Source organism: Phalacrocorax carbo, chromosome 7, assembly GCF_963921805.1.
Source record: "Phalacrocorax carbo chromosome 7, bPhaCar2.1, whole genome shotgun sequence".
NCBI lineage: Eukaryota > Metazoa > Chordata > Aves > Suliformes > Phalacrocoracidae > Phalacrocorax > Phalacrocorax carbo.
In genome coordinates, this window is record NC_087519.1 from 12,460,179 (window position 1) to 12,482,029 (window position 21,851).

Sequence of the window (21,851 nt, forward strand, 5' to 3'; positions counted from 1 at the left end):
AGTCAGTGACTTGTGGCTGTATATTCATGTTGTTCACCATATTTAATCTTCTGATCCTTCAGGGTGAGGATGAAGTTTCTCTGTCCCCAATCTTTTTTTGCTTACTTACTTCCTTCCCTCTACTTTTCTCTATTCATATTCTTTGCCACATTTCTTTCCCTGGCTACAGAGGTCTCATACAAATCCCTCACAAAGTCACCTGCTGTGCTGTTGCACCTTCCAGGGCAGTCAAGAGGTCTGTGTCTGAACCTCTGATGCTGAAGTAAGGCTGCAGGTGTCCAGCTTGGATCCTGCCATGAGGAAACAGTATGCAGCTGATGCTTGTATGGAGTGTAGCTGTATCCAGTTTTCTTTGCATAACTAGTTATAATAAAGTAAGTTTAGGAACTCTTTATTCTAGTGCAAATGTGGTGTTCACTGAATGCACAGCTTCAATGTTGATAATTTTATATGGAAGGGATAAATAACTATTGGATACATTTTTCAAAATCAAGCAGCAATGTTTGCTTAGGATAGTGCTTAAATGCTGCTGCACTTGAGTAGGTAAGACCAAAAATAATCCTTTATCAAAGGCCATCTGTGGATCTGTAAAATTATCCTGAATCTTTGTTTCCTATTCTCCTGTCTAATATTCAGGCCTCCGCATTTTCTGTGTAGATGGTCTCCTGGTCTCTTGGGGGTTTGAAGAGAAAGAGAATTGGGTTCATAGTTTCCAAGGGGGTCTTTGTAGTATGCTGTATCACAGATAAACACAGGAAGAAGTAGTCTCCACACTTGGTTTCAGTAGTAAGTTTGTAAATGCCTGTTTTCATGTGTGCTTCCTAAAGCCTACATTGTCATAGGCATTTTGAACGAGGGTGAGTTGGCAACTTAATATACTGAAGTACTTGGCCCTGAGTTAGCTAATGAATGTCACTGTTCCATATGTCTGCTAGCTTACCTTGTGTAAGCTTAGGTATCTACTTAGGTTATATGTGTTTTCTGAAACAATGAAATTGTAATTGGTTCAAAGTACTTGTCAGCATAAATTACTGCATTTTATATTTCTAGGTTAAATATTTGAGATTTTATAAGTTTATGCAAATGCCAAGATCAACGAAGATTTTTATTTTGCCCTTGAATGTAATCTGAGCTTGTGAATAATTTAATTGGCACCTCTAAGAAGTCCTAATAAGTTTAAGTTCAGTCATTAAAAGCTAGGAGCTCATGAAACAAATGAGTTACGGTTGTTTGGGTGTTGTGTTATTTTTTTAAGGGGGTGGAAGAGTTCTGAATTTCCTGGGGGGGGAGGGGGGAAATTATTGAGCAGTTGTCTTTCCTTTTGACTTTTACAGACAGTTTCCATTATACAACAATGACATCAGATGGCAGCAACCCAACCCAAATCCTGCAGGACCATACCTTGCTTATCCTATAATACCCGCGCAACCACCTGTTTCTACAGAATATACATATTATCAGCTGATGCCAGCACCATGCGCTCAGGTCATGGGTTTCTATCATCCTTTCCCTGCCCCCTATTCTGCACCCTTTCAAACAGCAAATACTGTAAATACAGTTACTACAGAATGCACTGAGCGTCCCAACCCGTCGGGCCATGTCTTTCCATTATCCAGTCAGCGGAGCAGAAGCAGTAACAGGGGACCAGTCATACAAAAAGTAAGTCTGGTTTTTAATAGAATAAGTAGAACTGCATAAAGAAAATATCTTTGCACGGGAAGCATGCATCTCATTTGAGCAAGAACAGGTATGGCAGTAGTATCAATGGAAGGAAAGGTGGGCAGAAAAGATGTTAATCAGAGGGTACCAAAGCTCTGTCTACAGAGACATTTTGTGGCAAAATACTGAGTTTATAAAGCCTGCATGTATAACATAAGAAAGTCCCTTCCACTGCCTCTCTGCTGGTTTGGTCTGAGCTTAGAATTACTTTATTAGAGAACAAAGGAAACTTACCCATACTTTCTTTACCTTTTTTGATACTTCCACATCATAACAAACAGTTCATGCAGAAAATACTGCCAAGAGGTTAATAATTAGAATATTTTTATTAATATTTCCCTTACTCTCTTGTCTTTAAACATGTGGCTCCTATAGAGAGCATTAGAACTTTTAATTGCTTTGATTAAAACTGAAGTGAAATCATATGACTTACGTGTATGTGTGGCTAATCTTTTAAAACAGCAACAGCAGTTACAGACGCACATAAAAAATAAACGTCCTCCAGTGAAAAATGTCGCCACTCAAAAGGAGACTAGTTCATCAGGTCCTGAGAACAGATCAAAGATTGTTTTATTGGTTGATGCATCGCAGCAAACAGGTGACTTACTTTCTTGTGTTCTAGGTGTACGAAATAACTAGAACTACATGTCACTCACTATCCTTCCTAAAAGAAGGTGGACTTTACCGCTATCGGAAACAGACTCTTCCTGAAGGAGTTGGTTATGTCTAGGTCCAACTATTAATAATAATTTTGTTAAAATACACTCCTGTTTTTAGTCTTATTAAAGGGAAATTGTTGTCATGTGGGAAGACTTTGACTTTTTCCATTTGTTTTTGATGTATAGATTTTTCATGTCTCTTAACAATTCCTGCACAAGTAATTATTTTTATTGTGTCTTGCAGACTTTCCTTCAGATATAGCTAATAAGTCACTTTCTGAGAGCGCCTCTACAATGCTCTGGAAATCAAAAGGCAGACGCAGAAGAGCTTCTCACCCTGCTGCAGAGTCCTCTAGTGAACAGGGTGCAAGTGAAGCAGACATTGACAGTGACAGTGGCTATTGTAGTCCTAAGCATGGCAATAACCAGGCTGCAGCCATGACTTCAAGAAGTACAGATTCTTGTGCAATAAATGTATGTAAACATAACTAACTTAACTGTATTTGTATCCTACAGACTAATAAAAATTACTAAAAACTTGTTCTTTCCTTTTCAGGTTGTAGAACCATCAATAAATACAAGTAAGCATTGTCTTCACTGGTGAGCTGTTTAAAATTTGGCTAGATCACTTCTGTATTTTTGCTTTACACTTCGCTAAGAACCATCTCTTGAATTACTTCCAGCATGCTACTCTAACTGATCAGATACTTCTGAAGATGTCTTTCCTGTGATTTCTACCACCTCCACCAAGACCCGTGTTACTTGTTGGATGAACAAATTTATAAGTAGCTGTAACTAATGATTTATCAACTGCTGCTTTTCTTTAAAGGATTAAAAAAAGCCAGAGACTTCAATGGAAGCACTCAAAGCTGTACTTCTGTTGTATTTTGTCCTCAAGCTTTCTTGCCCTGTTGGACCACAGTTTGTACCTGGGTAGTAATAGACCTAGAGTTCTCATTTGCTATTTGAGAAGTACTGATATTTTTTTCAGAAGCTTTAAAGTACTGTAACATGAACAAATATTTGATTAGTCTGGTAGTAGTGGATAATGCTAGTGGCTATTATTTGATTTATAAATTGTTATGGATATTAACCTGAGATTTCCTTTCTCTGACTGCTTCCTGATGATCAGTTGTTGGCAATTCAAATGTCTGTCATCTGACTACTCATAAAGGCAATTCTGCTAATTTCTAGAAACAGCTACAGAAATAAATGTTGTGAGAGAAGGATTAGACTTTCTTGGAGAACTTTATTTGTAACAAAATTGTGTTCCTGGCCGTGGTGGCATGTGAATCATTATGATGCATTCTGTCATTCTCATTCATTTTTTTATAGATGACACTTCTCTTTCAGGTGGTATAAGTTGGACTAATGTAAATTCCCAGGCAACTCAAAAAAAACCTTGGATTGAAAAAACTCAGACGTTTTCTAGAGGTGGAAGACAAGCTGAACAAAGAAACAGTTCACAGGTATGTTGTTAATGCTTCTAAATTTATGCATTCTGTTTCTTTTAATATATGAAAATGAGAAATTTGGAATGTGTTATAGAACTAACATACAAAGAATAGTTACTGAAAACAGTGGTGAAAGTATAGGAGCTCAGCCTAAAAATCCAGTTGTGTATTTCTACCTTCTATGTTTCTTGAGCTAGCACTATATTGTGTGTGTGTGTGTACATATGCCAAATTATTTTATAATCTTCTGCCTATAGCCTGTTTATATGTGCCTACATAGGAAAAACATTATGTATGTAAAGTAACTTGTGAAATGAAGATAAAGTGGGTGTAGAAAAGCGTAGTTGGTTTTGACCCATTCACACTTTAAAAGAAGAAAATCTCAAACTTTCTAAAGAAAGAGTTTGTGATGGTGAACTAGAATCCTGTATTCTCACTCCTGTTGTCTTTGAAACTTTTAAAAAATTCATTTATTAATAATAAAATGCTAATATGAACTTAATTGTATGCTAAAATGTGAAATATACATTTCTGTGAAACTCCCTTCAATTGGGACAGGATTTCTGTAATTAGTATGTGAGGAGAAGGTGGCCTTCCTAATTTTGATAGTCTGATTTTATTGGGGATGGTGCAGAGGGGTACAGAGAGAGGGCTGAAACATCTGCCTTTGCTTAAACATAGATTTTGCTGGAATTCAGTTATTGCAGACAAGAATAGCTGAGCTTGAAAGGGGGGCTTTATCATAGACGTGCCTGCATGCACAAAATATGCACATGAGCTATCTTGCCCTGTTTAGTTTTTTAGATGAATTGTTAATTTGTCTTGAATATTCCCATTTGGTATCTGTGGGTTCATTATAAAAGCAGCTTGTTGATGCTCGTATCTGGTGGTGTAGCAGTTCTGAATCTTTTTATAAGCTGTAGTCAAATCAGAGGCTTTTAGAACCCGCTATTTGTGGTTTATGGCATTGGGATTAGGAAGAACCAGATTTCCTTTCATCCAGTCACAGTTTAGGCCCTAAATCTGGCTGTTATTTTTGATATTTAAAAACAAAGCTGGCACAAAGATTTTAAATCAGGTTTCCTCAGCAAATTCACTGTACCTCAAGACAGAATTGTCCCAGAAACTAGTTTCCTTTGAAACTAAACTTGTACCAGGTCTGTAGAACATTTCCTTGAAATGCATTAGTATGAGATCCAGAATTTCAGATTCAAATCATGTTGTGCCTTTAACCAACCAGTCTTGCACATGGGTTTCCACCAACCTTTCACTTAATCAAGAGAAGAACATTTATACCACTATAATGAGATCCCTGGTCCTTACAGAACTCTGTGCCTGTGCATTGTCATAAAACACATGTTGAAAAGGCAATAATTGTATGCAGAATAATTACGTAGTGGGAGAGAGTTCTTTTGATTTATCATGGTTACAGAGTTCATCAGGATTCATGTGTGAGTTATAGAGTCACCAGCAACTCTTGTGGTTTTCTTCATGTTTGGCCAAAAGGACCCTATTTTTTTAAAATAAGAAATTTAGATATTAGAATGTGTGGAGATACTGTATTTGCCTTGGGGGGGGGGGGGGAATAGTCTGATCCTGTCTGTAGAATATTTTTGTGCAGGTTTAAACAAAAACAAAAAAAACCCACTCCAAAATCCCCCCAACCAACCACCCCTCAACAAATACCAAGCTACAGCTTGTTAGCTGTAATTCTGTAAAAACTCTACCTTCTTAGCTGCTAAATAGCAGACATGAGAATGCCTTACATCCATGTACATGCATCTCAAAAAATTGAAATGGCGAAATGCCAATCACTTTCATTATTTTTAGTCTGGTTTCAGATGCAGAGACCATAGCACATCTTCAGAAAGAAGGCAGAATTTGCAGAAACGACATGAAAAACCTCTAACTACAAGCCAGTCAAGTAGAACGGAGCAGAGTCCTGAACCTCTGTATTTTGAGGTAGTGGTGTATGAAAACCATTTCTGCATCAGAGTGATGCAAGCTGTGTGTGGAATAAGTGATGTTCTCAACAGGGATAAGTTGCAAAACATCTGACTCCGAGGTGTACAATATAGTGCACCAATTTAATTATTATATGATGCTTGCATTGTGTATGTACAAAGACTTGATTTGGGTGTCATGGAAAGTCTTAAGAATTTAGCACTATCCATGACTGACAAATTTGATAAGCAACTTTCAAGCAACTTTTTATGCTCGTTTGTGAACTAAAATTACTGTGTGTTCTGGTTTATCCCCCCCAACTGTGACTGGATTACATTACTGAAGTTTATTAAATTTTGCTTTTGTTTTTCTTCAAAAGGTTATTTGGACCCAGAAGGACTTTGTTAATTTTTCATCATTTTCTATTTGTGTCACTCTTAAGCCATTCTAGCTCATGTGGGACTTCAGAATTCAATTAATTCTTCTAGCTTCAGCTGTTTCAGTTGATGCTTTTCATGTGACTTTTGGTTCCATTCCCTTAATTCTTAATTTGTGTGTTGTTTAGGATGAAGATGAATTCCCAGAGCTAAATAGTGAGAACGGCAGCAGCAAAAGTAGTAACATCCAACAAAAGATTTCACCCAAAGTAGTAAGTATACTGTTTTGCAAAGCATTTTTAAGTTTCTTTGAGACTGCTTGTGTAACTTTTTATTACTCTCTGCTACAGTACTTAAAATGCAGTAATTGTGATGTTCTTAGAGTATGTCTGTTACCAATTTTGGATGCTAAAGAAATGCCAATTAAAATAAATATGCAGGGACCCATCTTTTAAAAAAAAAAAAAGAAACAAAAAACACTGCTAGATATGTCTGCTAATGAGATTGTATCTTAGTTTCACTTGTTAACATATAGACACTTAGAATCATAGAATGTCCCAAGTTGGAAAGACCCATAAGGATCATCAAGTCCAGCTCCAAACTGAAATGAAAATAAACTAAACTTCATCTGGCTTAAGGTTGTAGAAATAGTTGTTGGAAAAATGCTTTTCTAATACCTGATCTACTTAAATATTTCGTTGCAGAACTGTATGTAGACACTACTTAATCTATTTGGCTGCTTTCCAGGGAAGTCCTACATGAAATCTTTGCCGTGGGGGTGGGGAACACCCCCTTATTTAGTATTCAGACTTGAAAACCTTCTGAAGGCATAATTATAGATAAATACAATAGTTTTCCCATACAAAAATGAAATATACCTGAGTATTTTATTAACTTATTGTGTCATGTAGCTTTACGTAATTGGGATGTCATACTGCTGACCAAAGCAATGGTTCATTTGGTTTCTGGAGTGCCACATTTCTTACCGTCTTGAGATAAAGGTCTTTAATTGTGGGTTTTTGCATTTTGTTTAAAATCCTAGTTGGATGACTTACCAGAGAATTCTCCAATCAATATTGTCCAAACTCCAATTCCCATTACAACTTCTGTACCAAAGCGTGCAAAAAGTCAGAAGAAGAAGGCCTTGGCAGCAGCACTTGCAACAGCTCAAGAGTATTCGGAGATAAGCATGGAACAGAAAAAACTTCAAGTGTGTAGCACTCCCCCCACACCAGCCCCCCAGTAGTTGGTAAAGAGGTGTATCAGTTAGCTGTTGCTCCTCTTTATTCTATAATAGTAAGAATCTCTTTGTAAATAATGTTTTGCAGGCACTATTTTCTTGTATTTATCAGCCTGTGGTGTTCATGTTTTAGGAGGCTTTATCAAAAGCCGCTGGAAAGAAGAGCAAGACCCCTGTTCAGTTAGATTTGGGTGACATGTTAGCAGCTCTTGAAAAGCAGCAGCAAGCAATGAAAGCTCGTCAGATCACCAACACCAGGCCCCTCTCATACACAGGTATTTCTAATCTACTTGTCTACGGCTGAATCCATTTTGTGACAATATAAATGTGATTGATCTGAGCATCTTAAATAGGCTTTTTTTTCTGTCAAGTTTTAACTTCTGAATACAAAAGTAACAGAAAGCTGGGAAGACTTTCTTAATGCATTTCTCAAAATTCACTTGTGCTACCCTTCTGAGATGCAGTATGCAATGGTGAAAGTCCATGTAGAACTTGGGGCAAACTTCTCTTAAAAGACCTACTATTCTAAACTCAGGATTCATGTCCTGAGTGTAATTCAGTGCTGAAATGAGTATGTGCAAAGAACTGTATCCAGTCAAACCACACTTTGACTACAGATATTACAGAATTCTCTTTGAAAGCAGCTTAGAGAGGATACCTGTGACTATGATACAGAGGGATACCTTGCCAGGATATTCCTCCCACGCTACTGATGAGAATTCAGGGCCTCCTTACCCAAGGCTTTCTTGAACCAAATTTGTTCTTAAACTCTCCATGATTTCTATCACATTCTTTCATTGTCTATAAGGTCCAATGGCAGTGAACTCTAACCTTACTGCGTGCTGTATGGAGAAGCTTTTTCCTGCTACTGTGGTTTTTTTTGGCGTGGAGTTGAGGTTTTTTGTGTCCCACTCATAATTTTATTAGTTTTCATAGCCTTTCTATTACAAGGAGACTGAGCTTATTCCCTGCTTGCCTCCCCTATGATTCTTAGAGGTCTGTCATCTCTTTTCTAATCTGAAATTTTTCTAATCTGAACCTGTTTAATTATTCCATCGTGGAAGCACTCTTCTGATAATCCGTTATCACTTTCTATGTACCTTCGTATAGTTCTACTGTATCCTTTTTAAAATAAGGAAGATCAGACATGCACAGAATATTAGGTTACAGTTCCATCATGAATGTATGCAATAGCTTAATTACACTTTTTTGTTCTCTTTATCAAGATTTAAGTTAGCTTTTTTAATGCTTGCTGCTGAATACAGAATTGACACTTATGTAGTTATCTATTATAACCCATGAACATCATTCCTGGGCAGTAGTCTGTAGCCTGGAGTCCATCATTATGCACATAGTTACCATTGTCCTTCTCCTGTGTTGCTTCATTTACCTGATTTGAGTTTCAGCTGTGTTCAAACATTGATTTCAGTTGGCAAGGCTATATTGAACAAAGCTCAGCAAAGAACAGTTGGCATTTCCATTGGAGACCACATTTGTCTTATTCTTGTTCTTGCAGAAAATACACTTAACTACATGCTGCATGCTGTCACCTGTTTTGTCCTGTCAAGTAATCAAGTCTTTGACAACTAAAAATCAATGTTTGGATAAATATTTACAACTTCTCTTACTATTATCTTATTAATAAAGCTAAATGTAGTCATTTGAGAGAGATCCCTAACCAGTATTAAAGAAATTCCTTTCCTGGAATCCATAGCATCCTAAAACATGAGGCTAAGTTGAAAAAAGCTTAAAACCATCTGGAAGCAACAATATCTGATGATGTAATTTTCCTGTCATTATGAACTGCTTTTTTCCAAGGAAGGAAAATGTACTTTGAGAATTCATCAGTGGAAATTCTGAAAACAGTGTTCAAATAAAGCTGACGTCTTTTGGAGAAACTAATATCTTTCTTGTATTTAGTTGGCAGTGCTGCTCCTTTTCATGCCAAAGAATCTGCCAACAGAAAGTCCTTAACAAAGGGACAGCCATCTATGGGTTGCCTTAATCCGTTGGATTCAACTGCCCCAAAAATTAAAAGAGAAAAGAGAGAGAGATTGCAAAACTGAAACGCCCTACAGCGCTTAAAAAGGTAAACATGTCAGCCCTGGAGTGTCTTGACCCACACTGATACTTCAAAGATAAAACCTGGTATCTTCTTAGTTGAGACTAGTGACCGTGAACATAGGGTAAGGGAGTCATGAGCTTCTGCCTCTAGTTCCTGTTACACTGGTGTACTGTGCATTGGACCTAGGCATGTAGCATAACTTCTTATACCTCTCAAAATTAGTTGAAAGTGATACAAATCTATCTCAAGAAGGATGGCAAGGATTTTTTAAACTAGGACGCATGGGAAGACTTGCATAGCTTTTTTCATGTTGCTGTATCTTAATTTGTAGTGCAGTGTAATATGCTAACCTTAAATTTTTCTCTTTTTTTGAGATAGGGGTATAGAATTTGAAGTAAAACCACAATTTTTAACTGAGTAAAATTAGAAATAGTTGGTTGTATGTATCCAAGTACATGCACACATAAAGTAGGTATGTACATAGAGAATAGAGTATGTATGGAAATCAGAAGGTAAAACACAAAAACTAGCCCTAGAAAAGAAAGTGTGAAAGCCCTTTTTTTGTTTGTTTTTTTCCTAAACATGGAAGTCACTTGTACTCATGTACCACGTTTCTTGTCAAGATCACTTTGATATGGGCAGTTAGAATCTGGTAAAGCTGTGTTTGTACGGAAGTTGGCTGTGGCTAAGTTGCTTCCCACCACCCTAGCTATCTTCTCTGACTTCTCCATGATCTACTTGAGTTAGAAATTCATAGCTACCTGTTCAGAAGAGTTTTCTAAACTCTGTCAGTGTCTTTATGTTGTTGTTATTTATTGTAGTAATACCAATATATCCATGGCTACTTACCTTTGCACTTCCCTTTCTTTTATAGAAAGGATTCTGTCTGTTGTGGTGCTTCACAAAGGTGACTAGTATTCTTGCATACGGTGTTTATTTTACAGGAGTGGGAATAAGGCGTTGTTAGTGTTATGTATTGGAAAGAAGCTGTGAAAGTACTTAATACTTAAACTGTTGAAAGCACTCTTCATGTAGAAGTATGCGTATACCACCTGTAAAATGCTGGCATGAAATACCATTTGTGAACAAAGAGGAAATGGAAAAGATTTCAGGGTTTTCTTTCCTGGCATGAGTAGGAAGGTTCAAGACAGCTTGATTAACTTTATTCTGTGTAATGGTCAGTCAAATGGACACACCTTTACAGGTCTATCTATAATTTTCAGATGCTGATAACTGGTGTTCTGTTCCTAGATTATTTTGAAAGAGAGAGAAGAGAAGAAAGGCCGTTTGTCAGTTGATCATAGCCTTTTGGGATCTGATGAACAGAAAGAGATTCATATAAACTTGACTGCTGATCAGTCTCAGGAGCTGGCCTCTCAAGAAGGTTGGTCTCTAGTCCCCCTTCCCTCCTACCATGGTTGTACTAATCTGCTTATTTTGGTGTTTTGTCTTTATCTTTTTATCCAACACAATTTATTGATGTTATCTTTTAACTTTTTTAACATTATGAAACACTAGAAACTGGAACTCTTTTCTCCTAAAATGTCTTGCCTGTCCCTCAGTTGTGGAAGGCTCAGGCAGTATAGGTACTTAGACCCAATCTCCATACAGCCTTTTAATTAATTTCTCTTGAGTGGATATTCCCAACATGTCAGAGTTGGTAGCGTTTTTGATAAGTGGGCAAAATGTGACATGTTGTCGACCATGCCATGTTGATCACAATGCTTTTTAATGATGAGCATACTGAAAGTTTTCCAGGTATGGGAGTTGCAAACTGTAAATAAGGGTTTTCAGTTTGAACATTCTTGTCAATCAACTGCAATGTCTGGATTGTTGATTTGCAGCAACAGCTCTGAGCAGCTGGGAAACTCCAAAGAATTTTCAATGTCTTTGTTTGGGGTGGGGGGTGGGGGAGGACGTGTCTATCAAGATTCCAGATGTGTTGTTTCAGAACTTTCTTCTGAATGACCTGACTGAAGATAAGTCTGAAAATCTTAAATGGTCTAGGAATAAGTTAGTAAAATATTATATATATAAAAATAGTTAAGAATTATTGGAGGAAGTTGTAGCATTTAGGCAGGGTTTCCCTTCTGTTCTATCCATTCCCCAAACCTAGCTTTGGATATTTGTTTAATGACTATTCAAATATTGCTTATTTACCCAACCCATGCTGAGTGGTGGTTATGTGCTTGTTTTGTTTCCCTCCTCGTTGCTACCCCTCTAGGGAAGAATACTGTTCAGTGTTTTCAGAATGTAATTTGGAAAAAGCAAGGAAGCAATACATAAGTGTGGTGCTGTTTCTTTTACGTGAAAATGTCTTTGCATTTTATGATGTTTTAAAACTGTCTTTCAGAAACTGGATTAAGCATGCCTAGTGATGCTTCGCTTTCGCCAGCAAGTCAGAATTCTCCATACTGCATGACCCCAGTGTCACAAGGTTCACCTGCTAGTTCTGGAATAGGCAGTCCAATGGCTTCCTCTGCAATAACCAAAATTCACAGCAAGAGATTCAGAGAGTAAGAGTTTTGAATTATTAATATAAATTCAAGGCTTGCACTTCAGTCACCCTCATCTTTTAAGTGTGGATAGGTTTAGTAGACTTAAGAGGAGCTTAACAAACATAAGCTACCCTTTCATTAATAGAAATTTCTGCAAGGTTTGGGGTTTTTTACCATAGTAGGATTGCGCTCTGTGTGTGTGTATATATATACGTACACATACATGTTTTGGACTTCCTTTGGTTGCTGCAACAAATAAGCCAGGTGGAAGTATTCTCTAAAAAAAACCAACCCTATTTTTTAAAGGAGGGCTACATACACTTTAGATGGGAAAGGAAGGAATGCTTATGAGTGCTGGAAATACTGTAATAGTAACTCTTAATACATTACTGCTTTTTTTAATTAATGTATTGTTATAAAGTACCCAGTTAACAAAAAGAATAATTGCTTGCAGCACTTATTGGAGTGTTTCTTTGTATTTTTTTAATATTCTTTTTTACTTCTATAGGTAAGGGATGTTACTGGAAATATAAATGTTTTCAGGATGTATTTTTAACTTACAATATACAGTCTGATTTCTAAATCCTTCAAGTGACTTTAATGACTCTTCTGAGGAAGTAAAATTATTTTTATAACTAAAAGAAAAGGCTCAGTGAAATAGTATTGATTTTGTGCTATGCTAATACTTGATTTTTTTGAATTGACAGATACTGTAATCAAGTTCTAAGTAAAGAAATAGATGAGTGTGTGACTCTCTTATTGCAAGAGCTTGTCAGCTTCCAGGAACGGATTTATCAAAAGGATCCCATGAGAGCTAAAGCAAGAAGACGACTTGTTATGGGGTTGCGTGAGGTTACTAAGCATATGAAACTAAACAAGATCAAGTGTGTAATCATATCTCCCAACTGTGAAAAAATCCAGTCAAAAGGTATAAATGATAAAACAAGTGGTGCACTTAACTGTTTACAATTTTCTTGTGCTGATTAGCAAAGTTTAGAAGCATTTTTTAGTTACTATGCATGATGTAACACTTCCAGAATCAATTGTGTAATTGCCACCCCACATTCATTCTCTTCTACTCTATTCTGGAAGAAACTCATTCATGAATTTTGAATAGCTTAAAAATAGATATCATAAGCCCATATAATAGACTTAAATTTTATTCTGTTCAGTCTTTGATACACCTAAAGCCTTGAGCTCTGGGTGCTCTTAAGGAGCACTCATTAAGAGGAACATGGATTGGTTAGTTAGCCAACCAACACATTTTGCCACAAGATACGAGAAGAGCAAAGCTCTGCTCAAGAAGTGAGCTGTGAAAAATTCTGGTTTAATTTGTGTGCAGGACTAAGAATATAGAATGTTGCCTTGAAGTATGCTCACTTACTATACTTGAAATGTATAGCTTGTTATCCTTTAGGACATAGTGGCTGATGATTGTATGTATTGAAGTTTTACTGACTAATTACAGCTAAAATAGGATAGAGAATTGTATTGTGCCATACTATGATGTTAACTGACTAGATACATATTTAAAATTGCTTTCTTCAAGGTGGACTAGATGAGGCTTTATATAACGTAATAGCCATGGCACGGGACCAAGAAATTCCTTTTGTCTTTGCTCTTGGCCGTAAAGCTCTTGGCCGTTGTGTGAACAAGCTGGTTCCTGTTAGTGTAGTGGGTATCTTCAACTTCTCCGGTGCTGAGGTGAGTAATTCCATTCGCATAAATGGCTGGAGTAAACCATTACGTTCCTTGTAGATAAGAATTGATCTGGCATGGAGATCACACCTAATTCCATTTGATAATGACCCTGACCTTATCTATATTAGGGTGTGTTTGTCTTTGAAATTCAGTATTTACAGAACTGAGAGACTATGTTGAAATACTTTGGCTGCAATATGTCTGTAGCTTTCAAATAGACTTAAATGCCATCTGAAATCCTCTGGAAGGCTTAAGGTTGTGAGATGTACTTACTTTAGGATAACTTTATCTTAATATTGTGTAAGCATAGACTGCGTTTAGATTTTATCTGTATTAAATAAAAATAATTTTTAGTTGACATAAAAGTATTTGGTGTTAATAAGCTTAAGGCACACTCCTTTGACTATAAAAGGAGTAATTTAAAGTGAAAATTATGAGTAAGAACAACTGATGATAAAAACTGCTTTCATACTTAGGACCTGTTTAATAAGCTGGTATCACTGACTGAAGAGGCCAGAAAAGCATACAGAGATATGGTTGCTGCAATGGAACAGGAACAGGCTGAAGAAGCCTTGAAGAATGTCAAGAAGGCACCCCATCACATGGGTCATTCTCGTAACCCCTCTGCAGCAAGTGCTATCTCATTCTGTAGTGTTATTTCTGAACCCATATCTGAAGTGAATGAGAAAGAATATGGTAAGTGTGCTAAAACTTACTTTTGTAACTAGAAGCTAGAATTTTCTAAATGCTGCTTATTGCAAAATGTAGCTAAAAATACAACATTTCATCATGACTTAGTATTCTGCAGTTTTCAGGAATAAGAGAAAATTGGTTAGTCTCTAGATAGTCTTGTAAGTCACTTTTTTCCCTGAATCATATTGAAAACAATAATTTTAACTTCTAATCCTCAGAAGTGTTAGTTACCTAACTCATGTCAGTGGAGGTGGCTTCTCCAGTTTTATTGAACTGGTATAGAACTGATAACAAATACAGAATTGACTATATGATGGAGGAAGAACTAATGACAGAGGGTAGGAACTAAATTATTGAGGTGTCTGAAAATAGGACATGTAGTTTAAATTTTGAAACCTCAGATGGCAATGAATGATTCTAGTGTGAGGAAAAGGCAAATTTATCTGGTTGCTTAAGCAGATGACAGGAGGAATAAAAGGGAGAATGCTTGCTTGAAGACTTCTGGGTTTTTTGGTCTTATGGTGAATTATAAAGAATACTATCCTGATTTTAGTTAGTTCTTTTGTGGTGTCTCAAATTTACTTAACTTCTTAAACTTTTTTTTTTTAAAATCCTTAGATGACCTAATACTATAGCAATCTTCTGCATTTAATTTATACTTGAGAGTAACCTCTTTGTCTACGCTCACTGTTATATCTGATTCTTCCACAGTTTACACAGGAGACTAAGTGCACAAACCTTCAACTTTCTAATGTCTGGTTTATGATACTGTAAAAACCCGAAGTTATTCACAGCTCTTTCTATTTTCTCTCCAATTTTCTAAATGAAATTTTTCTAGCAAGAATAGAATAATATTAAAATCATTAGCTCCTATTGCTATTTAAACAGTTCTAGGATGTTCAGGAAAAATATTTTTATATAGAAAGAATTAATGTTTGTTTCTTATATCTCTTTTTAAACTTGTAGAAACAAACTGGAGAAATATGGTGGAAACCTCTGATGGGTTAGAAGCATCTGAAAATGAGAGAGAATCCTCATGTAAGACTGTGGTACCAGAAAAAGCTGGTAATGGTCAAATTGAAAAAGCCACGCTTAATAAACAACTGCCTCTGGCTACAACTGGCACTACCTCAGCAACAAATCACGGCAAATCCACACCAGGCGACAAAGACGAGGTGAAACCAGATGACAATCTGGAATGGGCCTCACAGCAGAGTACAGAAACAGGATCACTGGATGGCAGCTGCCGAGATCTTTTGAATTCCTCCATGACCAGTACCACCAGTACTCTTGTACCAGGAATGCTGGAGGAGGAGGAGGAGGAGGAAGATGAGGAGGAGGAGGATTATGCCCATGAACCAATTTCTGTAGAGGTTCAGCTTAATAGCAGAATTGAATCTTGGGTTTCAGAGACCCAGAGAACTATGGAGACTCTTCAGCTTGGGAAGACCCTTAGTGGTGCTGAAGAAGACAATGCAGAGCAAAGTGAAGAAGAAGAAATAGAGACTTCTGAGCAGGCTGATCCAGTCACTGATGGTGAGGAATGGACAAATGATAAGCACGCAAGTAACGCTCAGCATAAACCTACCATCTGCGGTTCTCTGAATAAAGAACACACAGATTCCATTTATATACCATAAAAATAAGGAGGAACTCAGGAACTTCTTAAAAATTATATTAAGACTAACTGTTGTAAAGGTTGCAGCCATTATTTCATATGCTTCATCTCAACATTTTGCACTGTTAAACATTTAATATGTATATTTAATTCACAACAATATTTTTGTAGCTGTCTGTTACCTGTCCGATTTAAAAACTAGCTTAGCTTTTAATCAGTATCTATTTCCCAGAATTGAAACTGTGTGGAAAAATTGTAAGTATTTGAACTTTTGTAAAAGGAAACATCTTGTAACTGACCAGTTCTAAGCAAAATTCTTTTAAGATGTGACTCTTTAGCTCATTTTCAAACAGATAACCTACATTAAGACTGACAAATTGCCAACATTTTACACTGGTGTTATGGTGTTACGCCAGGCACATCAGTGTATTTGGCCATGATTTTCTAGTTCTATCTAGAAATAGAAGTAAAATTTTGGTTCTCCTTAAAGAAAAGCTGGAAAACCCCATTTGCAGTCTTAATGAAAAGTAAATAGTAGAGAAATCTGTGCATGATTCTTGCTATAAGATAGATGCAGCTCTTCAGTTGGTCTCGGTGAATGCATCGTCAAAAAGCTGCTGATAATTGAGATGGTTACAGTAAGCTATAATAACTTTGATTCCAGAAAAACTTTAAACCAGAGGGATGTAATTAATGTTTTGGGGTTTTTTTACAAGGTGGAAATATTGCATAAAAACCCAGGAAAGAAAACAGAAATTCCCCATGCTCTCCACAGTTGCTGTCTGCCAAACCACATTAAGTGAATCACTAACCATAATCCCTATGCAGGGCTTTTAGTAAACTGATGACTTCCTCTTTCTACTGTCACTTACCTCAGGAATGCTGTTTTGCATATTGTAATCGACATAACACTGCAAAAAGCAAGAATAATCCTTTAACAGCAAGTGTGAATGATATGGTGGCTTAATGTATTTACATGTTCATCTGCATGTTTTGACCCTGGCCACCCTCATGTTGAGTTCAGGATGTATCTTGACAATTCTTACTCAAATTGTGACCTCTTTCTCTTCTCACAGTTGTAGCAGCTTTAGGAGTTGACCTCTAGAGTGGAAAAGGAAGTAGTTACTCCAGGAAGGGAGGAAGTGCCCTGTAGTATGGGGAGGTATTTCAGTGATTCAGAGGTAAAAGAAACAAAAAATATGCCCTCCCTAAAACACACGTGTTGTGGGAGAATTGTTCCATCTTTTGTTCTGAATATTGAACCGAAATCCATTAACCAATGATTTCATTTCAGATTGAAGATGGAGTATGTGTCTAAGCCTTGCATGTTAAGGAGTCTGTTTTCCATCTTTGTCTTATATTGGTAATGGATGTACTGAAACTGCCAGCAGCAGGAGCTTCACTACAAGAGTAGCCAAAGAGTAACTCACATGAATAACACTTTTATAGCAAACATATGTTTCTTTTAATTCCACTTCATTTTTCTTGATCACTTGTATCAGAATGCATAAAAAGCCTCTGGGTAGGCTGAAAAACACAAGAAATGGGTAGCTTAGTTAAGTATTTAGTCCACACTTATTAATATGGGACCAACGCTTATAGTACTAGTGAGGCTGGCATTTTAAGTTACACTGGGAAAACGAGACTCCAGGTTTAGAAATCATCTTCCCCTGGGCTTTTCGGATGCTAATGAGAATAATAGAAACTGTGTGTATTCTGTAAATAATGCTTTGATAGTTATAGGCATAGCAAATGCTGTGTAGATAAGCAGGGTAGGATGCTGCTAGGACAACTGGCTGTTCTGTCACGTTCTTAGTTCCTTAATGCAATCCTTCTAGATGTTTGAACACGCATTTTATAGGAAAACAAAGACTAAGGAATGATGCCTCCGAATGTTAAACCTTTTACTGTACATATGGCAGATTTCTATTGTATCTGTGTTTTGAAAGTGTTTTTGCTTTAGGAGATGATAGGTGTTTGAACTGCTGACAAGCAAAACTTGCCCTTGGATGTGTAAGCACATGTCTCGACGCCAGCTGAGATCAGTGTATACACTGAGGGCAAAACTTCACCAGAACATCAAAAAACAAAGGTGTTTGTAATTTTTCCTTTTGCTTTTTCGGTGCCAGTGATTCAAATAACTTTTGATCTTGAAGTATTAACATCAAAGGCGCATCTTTTTATATGTCTTTTCTGAACTTTGACTGTCATTTTAAAATTTTCTGACATTTGTATCAAAGTCGTCTTGTAATATTCAGCCCACTATTTAACTGCAATTTTGCTACAGGTTTAATAGAGTTCTTGAAGGTGATATAGCACTTCTAATATCTCTCAATTTGCCAGCAAATAAGGAACTGGTCTCTCTTTAAAATGTGGCAGATCACCCTTAGAGGAGCAAACTGAGTAAAGGAAACGGTTTCAGTGCTTTCTTTTTGGTAAGCTGGGAATGAGCAATAACTGTGAGAATGAAATTCGATTCCTTTGGGAGTGATCCATTTGCATCTAAAATTAGGGAAGTTCCTTGCTACTTGAAGCACTTGAGGAGAGTATCTCACTGTGGTAATTTTGATTCTATTATCACCAGAATTTAAAAAGAAAGCATACAGATGTTTTACAATACCATGATTTTTTTAAGAAGTAGTTGAATTTCTATTTCGGAATTAAAGTATGCAGTTTATTATACAGGTTGTTACTGTCCCCAAGAAAAGATGTTTCTGTAGTTATAGGTGTATAGATATTTTTGTTGTTAAAACGATTACTTGGAAAACAAATCTACTTTTCTTGATACATGCTTTATAGAAGTTATTTCACCACTCAATTTAACTGGTAAAATCAAAAATAATATATCTGTGGTAGGGGTAGGGATCTTTAAAACTGGTAGAGGTGGCTATGTGTACAACCTATTTATATAAATGCTTTAGGTATCTCTGTCAAAATAATAAAACATGGATTACAAATACGTAAAAGGGAAAAATTCTGAAAGGCTTTTGTCCTTAGTTGGGCCGAGTAACAGTGGCTGAGTAAGGCGAAGGACCTGGTCCTGCTTACACACGCTTAAGAGCATTAGTTCCACTGGCTTAAAGCAGTGGCCTGTTCATCTGCTGAAGTTGTGTGCAAGTAGTTGCAGGATTGGAGCTAAACAGTGACAGAGGGTGTTGACCTGTGTGTTAAAAACTCATTACAGGAGATGTTCAGTAATGCACTACTTGGTGGTGTTCTGGTAAAGATAAGAGGTGTCTTTATGCTCATTCGAGTGGGTGGGAGCTTACACAATGTGGTTCTGTCCGGTTCTCTAACACAAACTTAAATTTTAATGATGTTACTTTAGATATGTATGTAAAAAAAAAAAAGTATTGTTTGAAAAGCTGCTCTTTGCTGAAACTGTCATTAAGTATTTCCTGTGAAGTTGTGCCAACTAATGAAACCATGGAGTTGACTTCAATGTTAGCCATTAAAAATTTGCTAACAAAACCAAAACCAGCAGAAGCAAGCCATAGAAACAAGTAATGGGGGTTTTCTACCCACCCTGCCACACGCAGAAATGTGAGAATGTCTAACCTGGAATTTCCTCACCAATTAATGGTAACGCTGCAAATAGAAACCCAGTTGGCACAGCCTACCTTCTAAATGTTCATAAATAGTTCATATATTTTACTTTTAATAGATTCTAATAAGGATAGCTGTTTAATGTCTTAAAACTAATAGTAATATTTAGGTTAAAGCAGTAGAAAAATCACTATGAAATACAATATGAAGGGTTTTGTTCCATTTCTTTTTTGCTGTATGAAGGATAATTGTTCTGTCTACCGTACTTTTTGGAGTAATAACAGCTTTTTTGCACTATGTAAATACTAGTGGGGATTCTTCCATAACTAATAAAAATGATTGTAGAAATTTATGACTTATTACAATATATGTTTGCTCACAGCTACTTTATCCTGAGCTCACGTCTGCGAGTGCTGCCCTGGCATGACAGATGGAAGCGGTCTGTGTTACACCGTCCTTGGCCACAGGGTGGAGAAGCGCCGCGGTGGCCCCTCGCCTCTGGCTGGTGGTGGCCTGGGCCCCAGGGCAGGCGTCAGGGCCCGCGCAGGGGGCAGAGTCCCTCCGCTCACCTACGCGGAGTGGGCACTGGTGGGGAGGTGAAGGGAAAAAAGGAATTGGCTGAGGATTTTTCACATTATGGAGTCCAGGTCCCTGTTGTCATGCACCATCACAATGATGACCAGAAAAATATTATATACAAAACCCTACCATTCTTGAGAGACCATGGGACTGAACCAGGGACAGAATATTGAGTTGGAAATAACATTTACTTAAGACCAAATGAGTAAGAATAACCACAGGCACATCCAAAAACTAGAATTTCTTGCATGCTGCTAATATAGGAGAATTTAAGTTGACTTGCCTCTATTGTTATACTGGTGCATGAAGTCACCTTTGGAAAATAACACGAAGTTCTCTGCATGTTGTCCCCTGTTCTCCAGTGACTCACTAGTAACTACTCATGCTTCTGCGGCTCTACTAACAATGTCATTAACTGGTTTTGCAACTCCCACGGGTGAGATTATTTGTAGCGATTCAAAAAGAATACAGCTTCATCCTGTAATTTTGAATTTTCTATTTATGTGCCTGAACTTCATGTTTCAATTCTGCTATTGCAGTTGTCTTCTGTTGAAAGTGCTCCTCTTACAAACCTTACTTTGTAGGTGCTATCACTTGCTGTCAGAATTATTCCTCACATCTAGGTTTTGCCTGCATCTTTTCAACCAGATACGAGTTTGGGAAAGTACAAAAAAATAGGTGGCACTGAGTGACAAGAAAATTAATTACCCTCAGCCTTACAAACTGAATTTTCTTCTCCACTTCTTCACTACTAAAAAAGCACTAACCAGTTTGCAGTTCCCTTGAAGTTCCTTGCCTCTACTGAGAATTTTTAAAGTAATACCATGGGCAGCACTGGGCATTTTTTATTGCTGTGCACACAGAAGAACTGCAAGAGAAAAATGGCTCCTGCCTTTGCTGCACTAAAGTTCCTACAAGCAGCACTAGCCCCACCTGTGTTCCCAGAGCAGCGTTGGCTCTTGGGTGCCAGGTGTATACCAACTGGCCTGGGAGGATATGATCCTGTGTGTCTGTAATGTGTGGAAAGACCCCAGTCAGTTGTATTGCACTACTTTGGCAACATAGCTTGCTCTTCAGATTTGATTTCAGATTTTTTAGGATCACTGTGTATAAAAGATGGAGAGACTTTATTTTTAATAGATTTTTTAAAAAATGTTTTTGTTCAAAACTGCTTAAAAAAACTCAAACAAACAAAAAAAACCACCACAACACACGCTAAAGGAAGTGATGCAGCTGGAGCCTTTATCTTTTGGTGTCTTTTATGAGATAGCAGTCACTACAAAATGCAGGGAAACCAAGGCTGGAAGGTTGGGTTTGGTTTTTTTTTTTGCAACAGCTACACACCCCTGATACAGCTGTTAAGTTACAGTTTTCCACTGCTGCTTGGTGAGCTCTCTTGTGAGGCAGATGTGTGTGGGTATCCATCTGGACACTATCTGAAGTGCCCAGCTATCTCTTTCAGTGGTGTTTTCCAAGGATAGTAAAGAAGAATTCAGTAATCATGTAACACTGGTAACAGGCTTGCTCTCATATAAAGGGAACAGGTAGATGGGGCATGGAGTAAACTGTTTCCTACAGTTACCTGTACAGCAGCTCTGTTTGTGCTCAGGTTCCCCTGGAGGCTGCAGAAGCTGTGGTAGCACCGTGCATGCAGGCAGCGGTTTGGTCTGTAGTCATAGGGAAAGCTAACATGCATCCATGCTAAATTTAAAACAGCTTTGTGTTTCTACAAGGCTTCATACCTACATTATAGGCTAC

At 37.3% G+C, this 21,851-nt stretch overlaps 1 protein-coding gene across 1 annotated transcript in view; it reads left to right on the plus strand.

Moving 5' to 3' along the window:
* The window catches only part of SECISBP2L (SECIS binding protein 2 like), a 30,942-nt gene extending 11,076 nt beyond the window's left edge, over nucleotides 1-19,866 (plus strand). Inside the window, 17 exon segments of the mRNA XM_064456359.1 lie at nucleotides 1,335-1,659; nucleotides 2,182-2,317; nucleotides 2,623-2,852; nucleotides 2,935-2,959; nucleotides 3,714-3,847; nucleotides 5,663-5,794; nucleotides 6,342-6,425; nucleotides 7,196-7,363; nucleotides 7,527-7,668; nucleotides 9,314-9,430; nucleotides 9,433-9,482; nucleotides 10,710-10,842; nucleotides 11,812-11,974; nucleotides 12,664-12,884; nucleotides 13,506-13,660; nucleotides 14,134-14,353; nucleotides 15,317-19,866. Of these exon segments, the coding sequence (XP_064312429.1) occupies nucleotides 1,335-1,659; nucleotides 2,182-2,317; nucleotides 2,623-2,852; nucleotides 2,935-2,959; nucleotides 3,714-3,847; nucleotides 5,663-5,794; nucleotides 6,342-6,425; nucleotides 7,196-7,363; nucleotides 7,527-7,668; nucleotides 9,314-9,430; nucleotides 9,433-9,482; nucleotides 10,710-10,842; nucleotides 11,812-11,974; nucleotides 12,664-12,884; nucleotides 13,506-13,660; nucleotides 14,134-14,353; nucleotides 15,317-15,990 (3,109 nt within the window). The 3' untranslated portion in view covers nucleotides 15,991-19,866.
* Nucleotides 19,867-21,851: the final 1,985 nt, after the last annotated feature.